This window comes from Sus scrofa, chromosome 12 (genome assembly GCF_054392235.1).
Source record: "Sus scrofa isolate SSC_HxYL_T2T_F1_AM1 chromosome 12, Sscrofa_HxYL_maternal_Yorkshire_Landrace_v2.0, whole genome shotgun sequence".
Taxonomy (NCBI): domain Eukaryota; kingdom Metazoa; phylum Chordata; class Mammalia; order Artiodactyla; family Suidae; genus Sus; species Sus scrofa.
Genome location: NC_139394.1, coordinates 22132767 through 22150466, shown reverse-complemented (window position 1 = coordinate 22150466; position 17700 = coordinate 22132767). Strand labels below are relative to the sequence as shown.

General features: G+C 55.8%; 1 protein-coding gene across 4 annotated transcripts; it reads right to left on the bottom strand.

The window, feature by feature from the left end:
• Positions 1-4906: 4906 nt before the first annotated feature.
• On the bottom strand, positions 4907-17700 carry CCR7 (C-C motif chemokine receptor 7). 4 transcript variants are annotated; one of them, NM_001001532.3, is given in 4 exon segments: positions 5774-6734; positions 6736-7811; positions 10913-10965; positions 17639-17700. In NM_001001532.3, coding segments are annotated over 4 exon segments (1143 nt in total). In that variant the 5' UTR covers positions 17649-17700; the 3' UTR covers positions 5774-6730.

Below are 17700 nucleotides of genomic sequence, written 5' to 3'. Positions count from 1 at the left end.
CTACGCCACAGCCACAGCCACAGCCACAGCCACACCAAATCTGAGCCATGTCTTCAACCTACACCACAGCTCACAGCAACACTGGATCCTTAACCTACTGAGTGAGGCCAGGGATCGAACCCACAACCACATGTTTCCTAGTCGGATTTTTTTCCATGGTGCCACGATGGGAACTCCATCAACTGCCTATTTTCTAAATGGGACTCTAGGAGTTGCCGCTGTGGTATAGTGGGTTAAGAATCTGGCTGCAGTGGCTCCGGTGGCTGCAAAGGCACAGGTTCAATCCCTGGCCCGGAACAGTAGGTTAGAGGATCCGGTGTTACCTCAGCGGCAGTGTAAGTCACAGTTGTGGCTCGGATTTAACCCCTGGCCTGGGAACCTCTGTATGCTCCGGGTGCAGCCATTAAAAAAAAACAATAATAATAAAAATAAAATAAAATAGGATTCTAGTAGGGATATTGTGAGAATTAAATGGCATAAGATACGATGCTTAGTACAGTGTGTAGCACATGATAACATCCTAAGGAAGCTGTAGTTATTCTTGCTAGCTGTGTTACCGCAGGTGAGTTACACAAGCTCTCTGAACCTCAGTTTCCTCACCTGCTGTCACAGAATTCAGCAGGAGGTGGTGTATCTAGCACAGTCCTGGCACATCATAGGCACTGGGTACCCATAAGCCCGTCCCCACTTCGAACTTAATACAGCCCCTCCCCTCGCCCCGCCTTCTTTGAGGTTCTGTTCTCTGAGGCTCTGTTTCCTGCATCCCTTCCATCACCCTCCACTCCTCGTCCCCCCCGCCCCCCCGCTCCCCTGCTATCACCCGGCTCTGTCTGACTCTCCCAGCAGTGAAAGCTCACAAGCTCCAAGTAGCCCAGGGTCTCCCCAAGGCTATGCGGGCCTGGGTGGGGTGGGGCCCAAACAGGTGTACTTCTTGGACGAAAGCCCAAGTTCTGCCTTTGACGGGATTGGAGGATCCCCAGGGGGGAGGGTCCAGGTCTGTGTCTTGTTCTGGGAGGGGCCGGCCGAGGGATGTATCCATCCGCCCAGAGCCTTCCATCCTTCTCCCACTCCCTTTTCCCTGGACTCCCGAGCTTGCTCACTGGGCAGGTGAGCATCTCTGAAGTGGAGGTGAGCTGAGCAGGTGTGCGGTGGAAAGAGGGGTCGGTGCGGGTGAGCCGGCGGTGTTCAGGGAGTAGGCTGCTGGGGAGGAGGGGTTGGAGGCAGAGTTGGTGCCCCTGTGGGTGGCTTCTGGTGCCTGGCTTGACCCCTGGGCTTTGGCTATAACCCCCAAGTCCCCCTAGTCCGGGGAGAAGAACGCACGCCTTGGGCTTTGCATGTGATCAGGTTGAGGCTCGGCACCGAGTGCCTTTTGCGTAAACCATACAAGATAAATGTGCCCGCGTTCCCAGGCCTCTTTTTAAACATTGGGAAAGAGGTTGGGGACATTTCATCCGCAGCATCTGCAGAACTTCACAGTGTCAGGTATTTACTCAGACCAATGATCAACTCTTCTGTCCCGAGCAAGCACTGACCTTGGCACCGGGAGGATCCTGGGACCAGTCCTGTTTCCTCTCCTGCCCTCTTGCCCTCCTACTGTCTGACCTTGAGACCTACTGCCTGAGAGGGAATGGGGCCGGCAGCCCCAGGCTAAGCCCGCGGGCACCCTGCCCTGCAGGGAAATGTTTATTTATTCAACGATGAGAACCTGGAGTTCACGCTGTGTAGTGGTCATTGTGACGCATAGAGCAGCCCAGCCAGTGGATTCCCCGGGGATGGGTGAACTACAGACAAAAACAAGGCTATGTTGAAGTCCCTGTTGTGGCTCAGCGGGTTAAGACCCTGACGTAGTGTGTCCCTGAGGATGCAGGTTCAATCCCTCTCATCCTTAGACCACCCTGGCCCTCCTTCCCCCTGCCTTCTGCTCATCACTCAGAATTCCTTCCCTCTCCCCATCTCATCTGCCTTAACCCCCACCGCAGAGGCCAGCTTCCTCTCCCTCCAACAGTTCCCTCTCAATATAGAAATGCAACTGCGACCCCAACTCCCAGAGAAAGCCCTTTCTTGCTTTTTTTTTTGCATTTTTAGAATTAAAGTATAGTTGATTTACAATGTTGTGCAAATTATTTGTTGTACAGCAAAGCAACCCAGTCACATATATATACACACACACACACATTCCTTTTCTCTTTTTTTTTTTTTAAGGCTGCACCGTGGCATATGGAAATTCCCAGGCTAGAGGTCTAATCAGAGCTACAGCTGCTGGCCACAGCCACAGCCACAGCCACGCCAGATCCAAGCCACGTCTGCGACCTACACCACAGCTCACGGCAATGCCGGATCCTTAACCCACTGAGCAATGCCAGGGATCGAACCCACGTCCTCATGGATACTAGTCAGATTTGTTTCTGCTGAGCCATGACGGGAACTCCTATATATTCCTTTTTTTTTTTTCTTAAAAATTTTTTTTTTGATTTATATTTTTTAAATTACTGAATGAATTTTATCACATCTATAGTTGTACAACATTCCTCTTCTTCCGTCTTCCGTCATGGTCTATCCCAAGAGAATGGATGTAGTTCCCTGTGGAGAAGGTCCTTTCTTAGAAAGAACAGTTGCCTGATTTCTTTTGGACTTGCTGCCGTATGTCTTTTGCATTTTGTTCTCCCTGATCTTGTGGCAAAGGTGGGCACTACCGGAGGGGAGAGGGGACCTGGCCACAGGACAAGAGGGATGGGACCTGCCAGAGAAGAGCTAGGCAGTCTGGGAGGAGGCTGGTGTGTGCCAGGGTGGATGCGTAGGGATGTGTGAGTGAGAATAGGAGGGTGGGGGGAAGAGCTCTGGGGCTTGGGAACCCAGGTTCGAGTTTCGCAGTGCCAAGAGCTCGTGAGAGACCTCAGGCAAGTCCTTTCCCTCTCAGGGCCTCAGTTGACTCATCTGCATAATGGGTGGGCAGGGGAGACTAATCTCAAAGCTGCTCCAGCTCGATTTATAAAAATGTATGGGGAAGGAAATGAATTTGGTTTCCTTGTAGTTAGTGGCTTTTTTTTTTTTTTTAAGCTATCATTTATTAAAAGTCTTTTTTTTTTTTTTTTTTTTTTTTGCTTTTTAGGGCCGCACCCGCAGCATATGGAAGTTCCCAGGCTAGGGGGTGAATCAGAGCTGCAGCTTCCAGCCTACACCACAGCCACAGCCATAGCAACTCAGGATCCGAGCTGCGTCGTCTGTGACCTACACCACAGCTCACGGCAATGCCGGATCCTTGACCCACTGAGCAAGGCCAGGGATCAAACCCGCTTGCTCATGGATACTCGTCAGGTTTGTTTCTGCTGCACCACCATGCGACCTTCTTATTAAAAGTCTTAATAATTACCAAGAACACTTTTTTTTTTGTCATGCCCACAGCAAATGGAAATTCCTGCGCCAGGGATCAAACCTGAGCCACAGCAGTGACCTAAGCCTCTGCAGTGACAGTGCTGGATCCTTAACCCACTGTGCCACAAAGAAACTCCCACCACCAACACTTTTGTACAGATTTCTAAGCATTGTATATACATATGAATTCATTTACCCCTCACGACAACCCTTGGAGGTAGGTATGGTGATCAACCCCATTGTACAGATTAGGCAATCGAGGCACAGAGAGTGCAGCTGAGATTCAAACCACGCAATCTGGCTGCCCAGTCCTTGCTCCTCACACCGCACTTAACATTCCAGGCGCGGTGCTACATGTTTGCCAAATGCTGTCCATTCTGCAGTTGGGAAATCTGAGACTCAGAGGCGTTGAGCAACAGCTGAAGGTCACACAGCTGGGAAGCAGCAGAGATGAGATTCACCGCTGGCCGGGCTCCAGAGACTCTGCTCTCCCCCGCCTGCCTCCTGTAGTCCTGCCAGATCCTCAGGCCCCCAAATCGAGTTTATCTACTATCCCTGGGTTGTAATATCATCCCTTAAAGCAAGTTAGTTCCTCCTTCTGGACCTCAGTTTTCCCAACTAGAGAATAACTGGGATTGGACCAGCCGATTTTTGAGGTCCCTTGGAGTTCTGCAAGTCTGTGACTTGAGAGGTTGGGGCTTCTGGCCAATATGGCAGATCTGTAGCCTGGGGTTGTTACTAGGGAGGATGGGGGGGGCGGGTTGCAGACAAGGGGCTGGAGGTGGAAAGAAGTGGGGGAACTGCAAGAGAGGCAGCGGGGCCGTGGGGGCTGTGAACCTGGGGAGGTGGGGCAGGGCTATGAAGAAGATGACAGAAAGAGAGAGAAAGAGAGGCCGGGGGAGGAGGAGTGAGGGCCTTCCTTCTTCCCAGCACCCCCACCGCCCACCCCAAATTCAAGTCAGGCATGTGAGAGAACTGGGCGAGGGAGCGGGGAGCAGGTCAGCAAACGGCCAAGGTCAGAGCTTCCGAGATACAGCAGTTTGGGGAATGAACGCTGCTGGGAGTTTTGTAAATGCTTGGAGATGTCCAATTATTTTAGAAAAATGTATCGATGCCGAGGTGGCGTGTTTGTGCGGTTGGCCTGGCTTCCTGTTCATGATTGCTCTGTTACATTCCTCCCCTTCAGGAACCCAGGATCATTTTCCCATCTGGAACCTCACTAGCATGTGCACGTCAGCGGCCCCCACACCCCCACACCCCAGTCCTGGTCGCCTCGGGGGGGCCCCCCCAGTGGCCCTGGGGTCACCCCTCCCGCCCCATGGCTCTCGCACCCTCGAAGCTGCACCTGTTAATATTTAACGCGGCTGCTGGTGCCACGGCTCCACGCTGCTGTGCCTGTGCCAGCGTCATCCTTCTCAGGGCACGGGTGCCCGTCTCGGAGGCCAGCTGACAAGTGGGGCCCAGGGCATCCCGAGGAGGGAGGTCATGTGATGTGCTTATGAGATGAGAGAAGGGGCTTCATTACCAGGCAGGCTCCGTTTCCAACCAGGCTCTTTTCACTTTGGAAAATTGATGGCATCACCTTTTGCATGAGGGCCTCAGCTCCCCCCACCTCCAGACCGAGCCCCTGTAGCACCGCGCCCTTCGGACACTTCCTCATACGTCACAGTTCGGACTAACCTCTCTGGCTTGGAGAAGTCGGGGTCTGGGCTGCCATCAGGGCACCTAGTGACATGGATACTGGACCTGTGGTGGGGACAGTGGCGGTTCCTCCATCCTTGCCCCTCCACGGCTGGTACCCACACCACAGAAGGCCCGTTGCTGCGACGATGCTGTTGGCAGGGAAGGTTATGGGCGGACCTGGCTCTCGAGCATCCTGCAAAAGGTGCAGCCTATCACAGGGTCCCATCCCAAGCCCAGGATCCAGGATGTTGTGGTAGATGGCGGCCAGGGAGAGGCCCTCCCTCTGAACAGCAATTTTGAGAGCCGGAGGGGACCCATCAAAGAGGTCCGGGGCCCTAGGTCCAGACTGAGCTGGAACAGAGCAGCAGGATGGTGTGTAAAGGTGACCAAAGCTCCGGGACAGTTCCCAGCCATAGAGGTGACAGGGATAACTGGGTTCTTTTCAAACCAGCATCTCTGGGCCACTGCTGACCGCGCAAGCTTGGGTCCCATCCCATGAGCGCCTCGGGCCCCCCTTGCCCTTCTCTGCCTCTCTGGCCTGTGCCCTTGGAAGGGCCCAGAGTAAAGCTCAGCAGACCTTGTGGCTCTGAGCCCCTCCGAGCAGCGAGGCCTGGGGGAGAAGAGGGATGGGGGGGGGGGAACGTCAGGCGGGGTGTGGGGCTTGCAAAACAAGAACACTCTCATTTGCTATTTACCAAAAAATATTTTTTTCCCTTTCTTTTAAAGCTGTTGTTTCCTCAAAGGAAAACTTTTATTTGTGTACGAGTAAAACGTGCTCTCTTCATGACTTGAAAGCAGAACAGGATGAGAGATTTTTTTTTTTTTTGTCCCCGTCTAGCAAAGAACAAAGCAGCAGCTCTTTGGCCTGCAGTGGCCGGCACTGTCACCCACCCCTGGCCCCCTGACCTTCCTCCTGGCGCTCTCCTCCCACCCTAGCAGAGCTGAGACCTGAGATGGGCCGGCCTCAAGTCCTCTGTGCCCCAGAGCCCTGGCCTGTGGGGAAACACCACATCCCTTTGGCCTGGAGAGCCTGGGAGGCAGCAGCCTGAGGAGAGGCGGCAGGCGAGGGCGCTCGGGATGCTTGGAGCTTGTTTCTTGCTGGCTCGGATGACAGCGGAAAAAGAGAGATGGAGGGAGGGATTCCGAGAGTTGGTTGGACCCCTTCGCGTCCCCGTCCCCCTCCCCCTGCCCAGGCAAGAAGTCGCCCCCCCCCTGTCTCTGGTCGCCTTGCTTTCTGGAAGAGGCTGCCTCCGCCCTTGCATCTCGGGGAGGGCTTCTTTCAAGGCCAGAGGAAGAAGGTGCCAGGTCCCCTCCACCAGCCTAGCTCTCACCAACGCCTGCCCCTTCCCCCCGGAGGGTGTGAACTTGTCTTGGACCCTTGGTTTTGGGTGTGGGGACGGCGGCCTTGCTCTTGGAGTGTGGCAGGAGCTGCGGTGGCTCCTCCGCCACTCGTTTCTTGGCAGCCTGGGTTGAGGTAGCTAGGGTCGGGCTTCCTCTGTCTTCCGTGGCCTTGGGCTTTTCATCACGCGAGAAACCAGAATGGCCAGAACCGCCTTTCCTGCAGCGGCCGTCGGGTTCGGAGTCCCACCATCGCCCCCTCGACCCTGGGGTGGGGGTGGGGTGGGGGTGGGGGTGTCCCTGGGAGAGGAGCCTCTGGTCCAGGCGGAGGAGCCTCCTTAGGGGGAGAAGGTGGTGGTGGTCTCGGCCTCGGCGCTCATGGAGGACCGCCGGGTGTGCCGGCACGAGGACCACTGGCGCAGCCGCTCCTGGCTGAGGCAGCCCAGGTCCTTGAAGAGCTTGAAGAGGTCGCTGCGGAACTTGACGCCGATGAAGGCGTACAAGAAGGGGTTGACGCAGCAGCGGACGCACGCCAGGCTGTAGGTGACGTCGTAGGCGATGTTGAGCTGCTTGCTGAGCTCGCAGCTGGTGCCGCTGGTGATGTTGAAATTGGCCACCGTCTGGGCCAGGACCACGCCGTTGTAGGGCAGCTGGAAGGCCACGAAGACCACGACCACGGCGATGATCACCTTGATGGCCTTGTTGCGCTCGAAGTTGCGCGCCTGGAGCAGGGTGCGGATGATGACGAGGTAGCAGAAGCTCATGGCCACCAGGGGGATCAGAAAGCCCACCACCATCTGGGCCACCTGGATGGTGATCAGGGCCTCCACGTGCTCGGTGATGAGGGAGCACCGGAGCGCCTGCTCGCTGCTGCTCTTCTGGGTGCCGCTGTACAGCAGCTCCGGCGTGGACAGCACCATGGCCAGCATCCAGATGCCCACGCAGGAGAGCTTGCTGATGAGAAGCACGCGGGCGCGGTGGCGGTGCGCCGACACGGCCTGCACGATGGCCACGTAGCGGTCGATGCTGATGCAGAGAAGCAGAAGCATGCCGCTGAAGAAGCTGATCTTGTAGATGCCGAAGATGAGTTTGCAGACGTGGACTCCGAAGACCCAGGACTTGGCCGCGCTGTATGCCCAGAAGGGAAGGGTCAGGAGGAAGAGGATGTCGGCCACGGCCAAGTTGAGCAGGTACGTGTCGGTCATGGTCTTGAGCCTCTTGAAATAGATGTAGGTCAGCATGACCAGCCCGTTGCCCAGCAGGCCCACGAAGCAGATGATGGAGTACATGACCGGGAGGAACCAGGCCTTAAAGGTCCGCACGTCCTTCTTGAAGCACACGGACTCGTACAGCGTGTAGTCCACCGTGGTGTTGTCGCCGATGTAGTCGTCCGTGACCTCATCCTGGCACAGGCACACCTGCGGGGAGGGACCCAGGGGACACGCCGTCCCGCTTAGCTAAGCGGATCTAGCCCCCACTGCCCTGGGATTGTCCAGAGCCCCGGTTTCAAACTCTGCTCAGCATCACCTGCACATTCTCAGATACCCACCAAATCAAGCCTCTCAGGGGCTGGGGGCCCAGGAATCACCTTTTCTAAACTTCCCAGGGGATTCTGTGGTTTGACTTTGTGTTTCCTACATTTCGACATGCAGGAGGTCCCGTCGTGGCTCAGCAGAAATGAATCTAACTAGCATCCACGAGGACGCAGGTTTGATCCCTGGCCTCACTCAGTGGGTTAAGAATCCAGCGTTGCCTTGAGCTGTGGTGTAGGCTTGGATCCTGAGGTGCTGTGGTTGTGGCGTAGGCCGGCGGCTACAGCTCTGATTGGACCCCTAGCCTGGGAACCCCCATATGCCGTGGGTGCAGCCCTAAAAAGACAAAAAGACCCCCCCCCAAAATTTCAACATGCATATGACCTAGGGGATCTTGTCCAGATGATTTCAGAGGCCTGGTGCAGTTCTGATAAGTAGCCAGGGTCTGATTTTTCCAGCTCAGAGAGACTTGACCTGACACGTGCAGACAGTGAACCGGAAAGAGTCTGGGCTTTGGGGTCTCGTGAGCCTGGAGCTGGTTAAACACACTTCAGCTCTCCAAGCCTCAGCTTTCTCGTCTGTGAAATGGAGATAGGTGCCTCTCCATGTAGTTGCTGCGAGCTTCCTCACCCAGGTTCTGGCACCATTGTGTCTCCATGGAGGTTTTATTTGGCCCACAGGAAGCTCCAGGAGAGTGGGATTGTGTGTCTTTCTTTCTGAGCCTCTTTTGGCACCTTGTAGAAAGAACTTTCTGGTGGAGGAGGCTCTACAAAAACACCCCAACTTTTGAGGGCAAATGGCTCGTGGGCTAATGTTGAGTGAGAAGAGAGGAAGGCAAAGCCCCATTAAGAGGCCACAAAGCCCTGGTCTGGGGCAAGCTGCTGAGATCCTAGGTGGTGAGCGACTTGAAGACTTACGGATCCCCAGGGCCCGAGGCACAGCACCCCACATGCAGCGGGAGCTCCGGCGTTGTGGGCCCAAGCACTGACCTCCACGGCTCTCTCAGGAGCGGATGGTGGGGCCGCAGCCGCAGCTGTGACAGAGTCTTCTCGGGCCCAGAAAGGAATCGCAGTCCTGTCTCCACCCTCCCTCTGTGCTGCCATCCCCCCCACCCGCTTGCTGTCTCTTCTGGCAGATCCCAATCAGCCGGGCTCAGCTGCTCTGGGCTTTTTTTAGCCTAACTGCAGGGCTGGGTGAAGGTTCAGGCAGCCTGTTGTGATTTTATCAATGAAGGAGAGGGGACAGCCATAGCTGAGCTGTCCGGGCTGGGGGCTGGGCTGGAGGAGAGCTTCCGGAAGCTCCTGGCCCTTCCTCTGAGAATTGGGCCTTGGGCAGCTCCATGGGATAGACTGTCATAAATTGTGGAATTGGAGGGGCTCTAGAGATGAGAAAGGGGGGCTCTGGGAGAAGCGATGGAGCCGCTCAAGGTTACTCAGCCAGCAGGGGACCCCAGTTTCCTGGCTTCCCTGCATCCTGTCTCTTTCTCACGTCCACATTCCAGACGCTGCCTGGGGACAGGCTGAGGACCAGATCATGTCCAGGAGCCTTTTCTGGGGAGCATGGCTATTTCGAGAAGAAATGTCGGTGGCAACCCCTTTTCCCTTTTCTGGGTGCAGTCACCACCTGGGAGTCCTGAAAGAGGCTGGCTGCCCTTGGTCACTCAGGGTAAGGCCCCGAGGCATCAGTCTGGGGTCCCAGGACATGAGGGGGTTCTGGGCCTCGGAGAGCTGTACACCCGGCCTCCACCAAACGTACTTCCCACCGCCCCATCCTGCCTCCTCTTTCCTTCTTTATATCCGCCCCCTCACCAGGGGCCACCAGGTTTGACGTCTCTGCAGCCCACAGCCCCACCACATCCTGCCCCTTTGAGCCACCCCCACACCCCTGCCCCTCAAAGAGAAGGATGAGCCCAGCTGTCCCTCGTCCCTTCCCCAACCTTCCAGGCTCCACTGGTAGCGCTCCAGCCCCTCCGGAGCCCTGGAAACCGGGGAGGAAGGGGAGGGAGTGGTGATGGGCCGGGGGCCAGGCTGTGGGCTGCCGCCCAAGCTCCAGGGGGCCTCTGGGATGGGGTTTTGGGAGCAGTGCCCAGCCTGGGGCCTGCCTCTGGCCGGAGCTCCTGGAAAGCTGCCTCTCTGGCCTGCAGAGCCTGGGGAAGAGCCAGAATCTGAGGCACAGCCTCTCCAGCTCTGGCCTCAGCCGCCCCCTCCCTCTCCAAGTGAGCTCCCCCACCACCAACAAATGGGGGAGCAGCGACTCCCTGAGTTAGTTTCTTCTAACTCTGGTACTTGGTGGGGGCAGATTTTCTGTCTCCAGTTCTGGGGTTAAGAAGCTGAAACCTGTAAACTGGGGGTGGGGGGTGGGGGTGAGGGTGCTTTGCTCCCACAGAGCTCAGGGCTCTCAGAAAGGATGTGCTCCAGGCCCCCCATCCCCTGCCCCCCACTGCCACCATAGAGGCTCAGGGCTTGGAACAGTTTCTTTGTTTCAAAAAGGGGACTGGGCCTTCAGGGGAGCCTCTGGCTGGAGGCTGGGGGAGGGAGGCCTCTCGGGTGATAAGATAAAAACCAGCTCACATAGGAAGATTAACAGGCGTGGGTGTGGTTGCAAAACCCAGGAACCTCACCGCTTTTGCTTTTGGCAGCTCTTCTCTCTCCAAGAACTCAAAGAACTCAGGTGGAGCCCACGTTTCTGTCTCCAGGATGGGGTGCGGGAAAGTGGGCTGGGGAGGGGAGGTAACTTGCTTCCCCCCACGTTTTCACGTAAACGGAGTAAAGGAGGTGCAGGGAACCCCTGTGGCTTTCTAGGGTCCCTCAGCAGATAGAGAGGGGCAGCCATCAGCTTCATGAATGGCAAATGGGTGTCTGGGTCTGTTTCTTTCCAGTAAATGCCCGGTGGTTCCACCAGAACCCCAGGGCTGGGGTCGGGAGAGGGCTGGGCTCAGGGAAGAGGGCGTGGGGGCCGGGAGGGAGTGTCCTTGACGGCGACCTCACCTGGAAAATGACAAGGAGAGCCACCACCAGCAGGCTCTTCTTCATAGGCTTCCCTGCAGGGGACAAGGTGAGAGTTAGTGCTTGGCCAGGATGGCTCTCGGTGATGAAAAAGGGCCACGGAGACGGGAGCCTGTGGGGAACTCAGCACACACTCCAGGCGCCATGTTTGCCCGGAACCCGGCCGTGCCTTGGGGCCCCGGGCCCAGGTTCTCTGCCCTCGCCTCCTTTCCCGCTGCACTCCCCAAGGTCCTGCAAAGGAGCTGGATCCGAGGCAGACTACCCTGCCCCTGGCTCTGGGCCTCTCCTGGAGTGGGGAAGCCCACTCAGGCTTAGACCACCCTTCAAGGCTGAGCTTTACCTGACCTTGACTCCTGGGTCAGAGAGGCTCCCTCATGCTCCAGGTTATACAGGAAACAAAGCCCCAAAGTGGAGGTGGTGGAAATGGTGTATGTGTGGTGTGTGTGTGGTGTGGTGTGGTGTGGTGTGTGTGTGTGTGTGGTGTGGTGTGGTGTGGTGTGTGTGTGGCGCGTGTGTGGTGTGTGTGTGTGTGGTGTGTGTGGTGTGGTGTGTGTGGTGTGGTGTGTGTGTGGCACATGTGGTGTGTGTGTGGTGTGGTGTGGTGTGTGTGTGTGTGGTGTATGTGTGTGTGTGTGGTGTGGTGTGTGTGTGGCGCATGTGGTGTGTGTGTGGTGTGGTGTGGTGTGTGTGTGTGTGGTGTATGTGTGTGTGTGTGGTGTGGTGTGTGTGTGGCGCATGTGGTGTGTGTGTGGTGTGGTGTGGTGTGTGGTGTGGTGTGTGCGTGGTGTGTGTGTGTTGCACACTGCTGGGGTGCCAGGAGCCAGTGGGGAGCATTTCTCCTGAACCCAGGTGAGTGGGCAGCCACATGTGAAGCCCTGAGAGTTTTCTGAGGGAGGCCGGCTGAGGAAGAATTTCGCAGAGCTCGATGGCAGACTGCTCCTTCCTGGCCTCTCAAGGACAGATAGGAAGGTTCCTGGGGGACCCACGAGGCTTTGCCGCAGCCAGTCATCCAGCTGACATCCAGCCAGCGCTGACCGGCTGTCCACCTGGCCCACCCACGCCGACAGCCTGCCTTTGGGGCCGGAACCTTGTCCCTTCTACCCAGTGCAGACCCAGCACTGAGGGGGTTCCCGGGGAACTGTGTGCTGCTGAGTGAATGAATGAATGAATGAATGTCCGGCTTGCCCTTCTTCCAAGGTGCCCTGAGGGGACCCTGCCCTGTGGCCCTGTGGGTAAAATGGAGACTATTCCCTGTGGTAGCTACCCCCCCCCTTTTTTAGGGCCAAACCCTCAGCATATGGAGGTTCCCAGGCTAGGGGTTGAAGGAGCTGCAACTGCCAGCCTACACCACAGCCACAGCAATGCCAGATCTGAGCCTTGTCTTCCACCTACACCACAGCTCACAGCAATGCTGGATCCTTAACCCACTGAGCGAGGCCAGGGATCGAACCTGCATCCTCCTGGATACTAGTCTGATTTGTTTCCACTGCGCCACAACAGGAACTCCCTCCCTTTTTTTTTTTTTTTTTTTTTTTTTTTTTGACTGAAGTGTGTAGATGCATTTTCTCTCCTTTAACTTTTTTCATGGGAGATGGTGAGAGGGAAGCACGCTGGCTGTGGGAAGGGCCCTTGCCTGACTTGCCCAGAGCAGGGTCAGAGCCTCAGCACTTTCTGGAAGCTAGGAGGCTCTCCTTGGGTCTGAACAGCAGGTTGGGACCCCAGGTTCTCCCTAGGCCTCTTGTGGGACCTGGTGGCTCAGTCTTGCTTTGTGGCTGAGCTGAATCCTGGACCCAGAACTTATCTCCTCCGAGGCCTGAGCAGGGCGCACAGTTCACCAGGTAATTTATATGGAAGCTGCGTCTCACTTAACAGCCTGGGAGCCATGCCCTCCTCACCTTTGTAGCTCCCTTCCTATAACTGGACTGGCCCACAGGAGAGACTCAGTAACCGTGATGCCAGGAATGAGTACAGGGCAGGACTAGCCCAGCCCACTGCACCTCCAGTTTCAGAAGGGTCAATAGAGAAATGCTTGGGACCCTTCTTCTGGCCCCTTCTGGGGACTGGGGGGCCGGGTTCTAGCAAGCAAGAGGTTCTGCTTCCCAAGAAGCAGCGCAGCAGTCTCAGGGAGTCTGTGTCCTTGACCACAGCGCCACCTGCTGGAAATATCGTGGCACGACACCCAAGTTGCAGTATCGCTCGGGAGAGCGTGCCTAACGCCGCCGGATTCTGGGCTTGGGGGATTCTGGGGAACGGGGCGAGGACATGGAGCCACATAAATAAACAAGTACTTCTCCCGAGTTATGCTGCATGCTACTGCGAGACACGCCTTCCTAAAGCGCAGCTCTGAAGTCAACCCCCATCGCGCCCTCCTCCCAAATCCTTAGGATCTCTCTACCCAGCCGTAAGCGTGATGCTCAGATACCAAGCGTGGCAGTCAAGCCCGCCTCTGTCTACTTGCACCTGCCTTGGTAGCTGTGTCTTCTATTTCTGGGGACGGGCACCCACTGTCCCATCATCCCTAGCTTGCACTTGAGTATTTGCAGACCTGGGGGCGGGAGGCAGGAATGGATCCCGTGCAACATCACCGCTCCTTTCCCTCATCGCCTGTTCTGGCCGAAATACCCCGCGAGCCCCTGAACCTTGAGTCCCCCTCTCTACCTCTAAGCACACTCTCTTCAGGGTCCAACGCGCTGCCCGTCCTCCACTGACTCATCTTGGTGTGAAGCGCTCGAGGTTTCTTTGAACACGTACACGTCTTTCGGTTACTCTAGAGAAAGCCCGCTCTGACTGTCAGTGAGAACCGAGAAACCTCAAGGTTTTGATGTCACAACGGGTGAAATACGAGGAGCAAGAGTTGTGTTTCTATTTTACTCCATCAATCCCCTCTCTTGGGCCCTGGCCCAGTTCTTCACCTCAGTCTGGGGGAGGGGAGGGGAGGAGGGGGGGCTGGGGTGTGGGTATAGATGGGGTCTCATTCCAGGTGTGCTGGAGATGGTAGATGGGCTGGGATCTTACAGGACCAGAATAGGCTGTTTTCAAGACAGGTGACCAAATTGGAACTTATGGAAACTCTGGTGTGGGTGGCAGAGGGGGGGCCTGGTCAACGGCCTTGACTCAAATTATTTCTGTCTGTTACAAAGTCATAAAGCAACCGACCTTGGGCAGCAGCCTGGGTAGAACCAGAGAAGCTGGGCATCTCCGGGGGTTGAGGAGTGGTTGACTTATGTGTTGGGTGTTTTCTGAGTTCTTGAGTTTCTAGTAATGATCACAATGAGAAGGAAATTCCCTAGAACTCCAACCTTAGCTCCCAGCTAGAGAAACTAGAGATTAGTAACTTTCCCAGAGTCATACAACTGGCCATTGGTGGGGCTGGGCTTTGAATCCATCTAACTTCAGAAATCACACCCCTAACTTCTCTTCCCTGCTGTCGCTCTGGCTTCATGTACCTCTTCTTCCTAACATCCTGTGAGTTACCTCTTGGGAGTCCCATTCTATATTCCAGAAAAGAGAGACCCAGAGAGGTTAAGCCACTTGTCTGTGATCACACAGCTGCTAAGCGATGGATCTGAAAACTGAATGGCCCTCGTGCTCCTTCCTTTCTGATGAGCCTGCTGTGTTTAGGGGCCTGTGTGGAGCATAAAGGGAGGCCTCACTCTTCTCCATCCCCCTGGCCACCCGGTTCTGTTGCTTCTCTCCCCAAATATCTCAGAGCTGGCCCCTGACAGAAGGCTTTGCGCTCCGGAGTTCCTCTGAAACACAAGTCATGTCCTTTAACTGCCCTAGTTGAAATAGAAAACTCTTCACTGGCTCCTCATTGCTTTCAGGAAAAAGCAGTAATGTTTTAGCAACGCCGCATGGAATCTTAAAGATCAGCCCACCTGTCCTTCCTTCTGACTCTCTTCCTTCCCTCCTCGTTGGCATGGCCGGTTCTTTCTACCCTCCTCAGCTTGCTTCTTTCTTGTCTCCACTAGCTTTGGCCAGAGCTGACCAGCTGGGAGCCTGCAGTCTGAGTCCCCAGGATCTTCTGCTTGGCTACTTGGAATTTGCAAAAGCAAACAAACAAAATGGATCTGGATGCCTTTATGTGGGGCTTATACCCTCCGCGAATCAATTCCCTCCCCTCCCCTCCATTTACTACATCTTATGCCCATTCCCTCAATGACATTATTGGTCTCTGATGGTGATCAAGTTTGCTCCCCCTGCCGCCTCCTGGACCCCTTGCTCCTCCTTGTCTGGTGTGATAACTCCTGCACGTCCTTCAAAACCCAACCTAAATGCTCCCCTGACTCATATTCACTGTTCTCTTCTTGGAGTTTCATAATCAACCTGCTCTTACCCCACTTGCACTGTCTCTTCCCCTGGCTTGCAGTGGTTTATTGACATCATGTGTTTCTTCCCCAACACCAGACTGATCGTGTCTGAATTCCTCCACTGTGGCAGTTGCCTGAAAGTACTGAGCAAAGAGGAGAGATTTCCTAACTGCTCCCCGCAGCCAGGCTCCCCGAAGGCCGGGAGGGATTGGCCCTGAATTCCTTCAGCATTCCCTCTACTGCCATCCCTGCAGGAGATGAGTTTCTCCCAGCTCGTTTTTCTCTTCTCTGCTTTCTAACCAAGGAAGATTCTAACTGAGGTCTTAGGCCCCATTTCTTGAAGATGGGGAAGGCGCCTCAGGGTTGCTCATTCATATCATGAAAAAGACCAGCTCAGCCTTGCTGGGTGTTTTCATTTTGTGTAACAGAAACTTGGCCGACAAAGAGAGAGAAACAGATCCTTCGTGGTCCACCCGCCGTACCAACGGCTGGAGCCCCAGAGACTGATCTGAGCAAAGCACCTCAGTGGTGTCCCCTCCTACCAATATTTGGAGCTCAGCCAGCCGGCCGTTGGGGCGCTCTCGAATTGAGTGAAGCAGTGGAAACATCCCTTTCTCCTGGACCAGAGGTGTCCTGCCCTAAAGGAACCTTCTTCCTCGAATTAATGCCGGTGAATCTGGCATCACCCCACCTAGTCCTGGAAGAGATCCCTCCATGCTGCCCCGGGCCTGTTCTCACGGCTCGTTGAGTCTGCCGTGTGCATCTCTCCGACTCTGTGCTCAGTCATTTCATGGCTGGACATTGACTGAAGCTTAAGATCAGCTATGGCGGGAAAATTTACACCGTGGAAATTGGCATGCACTACTATTCAGGGGAGCCGGTTTTGCAGCCTTTATCAGCACACCACGGGGACCTGCTTGCCTTCCTTTGTGGAGGTCAAACCCAGAGGCAGGAGTGGGGTCTCTAAGGGATGACATCTGCATTCTGGGACTGCGGTCAGTGTGGGTGGGCGTCTGGGGAGTGGGATTAGAGGGCAGGCTGCTGGGAAGAGGGGACGTTGGAAGAGGTTTTTAAAAAACTAAAATGAGATGTTCCTGCTGTGGCGCAATGAGATCAGTGGTGTCTTGGGAGCACTGGGCCACGGGTTTGATCCCGCACAGTGGGTGCTGCAGCTTCAGGGTAGTTTGCAACTCCAGCTCGGATCTGATCCCTGGCCTGGGAACGCCATATGCCTCAGGGTGGCCAATAACACCCCCCCCCATCAGAGTTTTTGATGCCATTCATTCATTCACTCCACAGACATTTTCTGCTCATGTCCCCAAAACACCTGGGGATCAGAGGTGCGAGAATCAGACCTTGCCAACTCAATGGGACAGCCCCTTTAGCCCTTCGATGGCTGTTCGCCAGGCCCACCCAGGGTTCTGGGTGGGAGAGAAAAGCAGGCATGAAGGCAAGAGGCTGTGGTGTGGTGGGGAGGGGTGAGGACAGCACAGGGAACCTTCACTTTTTAAAGCCAACCCCTTGTGGCTTTGAGGCTGCCGTGGTGCTTTGCTTGCTGGTGAGAATGAGCTGCCCAAGAACCTGGCCTTTGTAGCCTCAGCTGAGATTTATAAGTGGGGGCCTCCAGAGCTGGATGAACGCCCCCAGGACCCCTTTAGGGCATCCCTTGGATTCCCTCTGGTTAAGAGGTTAGAAGAGAGGTCGGGCTTTTTCAAGGAAAGAGTCAGCTCCCCAGGTAGAAAAAGTGAGTGAGGCTGGGGGCTGTGCTGGAGGCCCTGGCTTCCCCCCAGCGTCTCATTTCAGGCTGCCCACCCAGCCTTTGACTTGCAAGAGGCTTGCCGGTGGCAGCGGAGAGAAAAGACACACCGCTTGCGGGGTGTTGCCTGGCTCCCTCTGCACAACGCCCTCACCTTTAATCTGCTCTTCCTTGTAACCCCAAGAGAGCAGAAAGTCTAGTCTCTATTTAGCAGGGGAGAAAGGTGGGAATCGGAGGGGGAATGGAGGGTCCGGGGCCCTCCAAGGAGAATTTCCTCGGTTGAAACAGGTCCCAGAGAGCCATCAGCCTGGTCTGAGACTGCTTGAGTGCTGTCTAGATCTCCAGCAACGCCAGCCTGGCCGCCTTTTGCAATCCCTACTGCTCTGGAAAGATACGACCTCCTTGACTTTCCTGGGGCCAGTGGCCACTCCCTGCCCCAGGCCTGAAAAGGTGCACCCTTGGTGCCTGGGAGAACAAAGTGGTATTCCGGGAGTAGCCACTGATCCCCACCAAAGCCACTTGATTCCTCTGGGAGGCTCCCCCAGGTCTTCCACCCGCCCCCCTCCATTCCACAAGATCGGTGTGGGTGATGAAAGGCCCCCAGTTGCTGTTCTTTCTCACCCCGGGGGGAGGCTCACTCACCCAGGTCCATGTCACTCTTGGCTGCTGAAACCACACAGGAAGGTTGTGCCGGGCCTCTGTCT

What these genes read in the sequence shown, in the direction of transcription:
- CCR7 (XM_084982880.1), bottom strand. Translation starts at nt 9,028, where the DNA reads ATGGCAGCACAGAGGGAGGGTGGAGACAGGACTGCGATTCCTTTCTGG. An exon ending in CTCCTGAGAGAGCCGTGGAG is followed by an intron (nt 7,812 to 8,914) that starts GTCAGTGCTTGG and finishes CCCTCCCCGCAG; the next exon opens with GTGTGCCTGTGCCAGGATGA.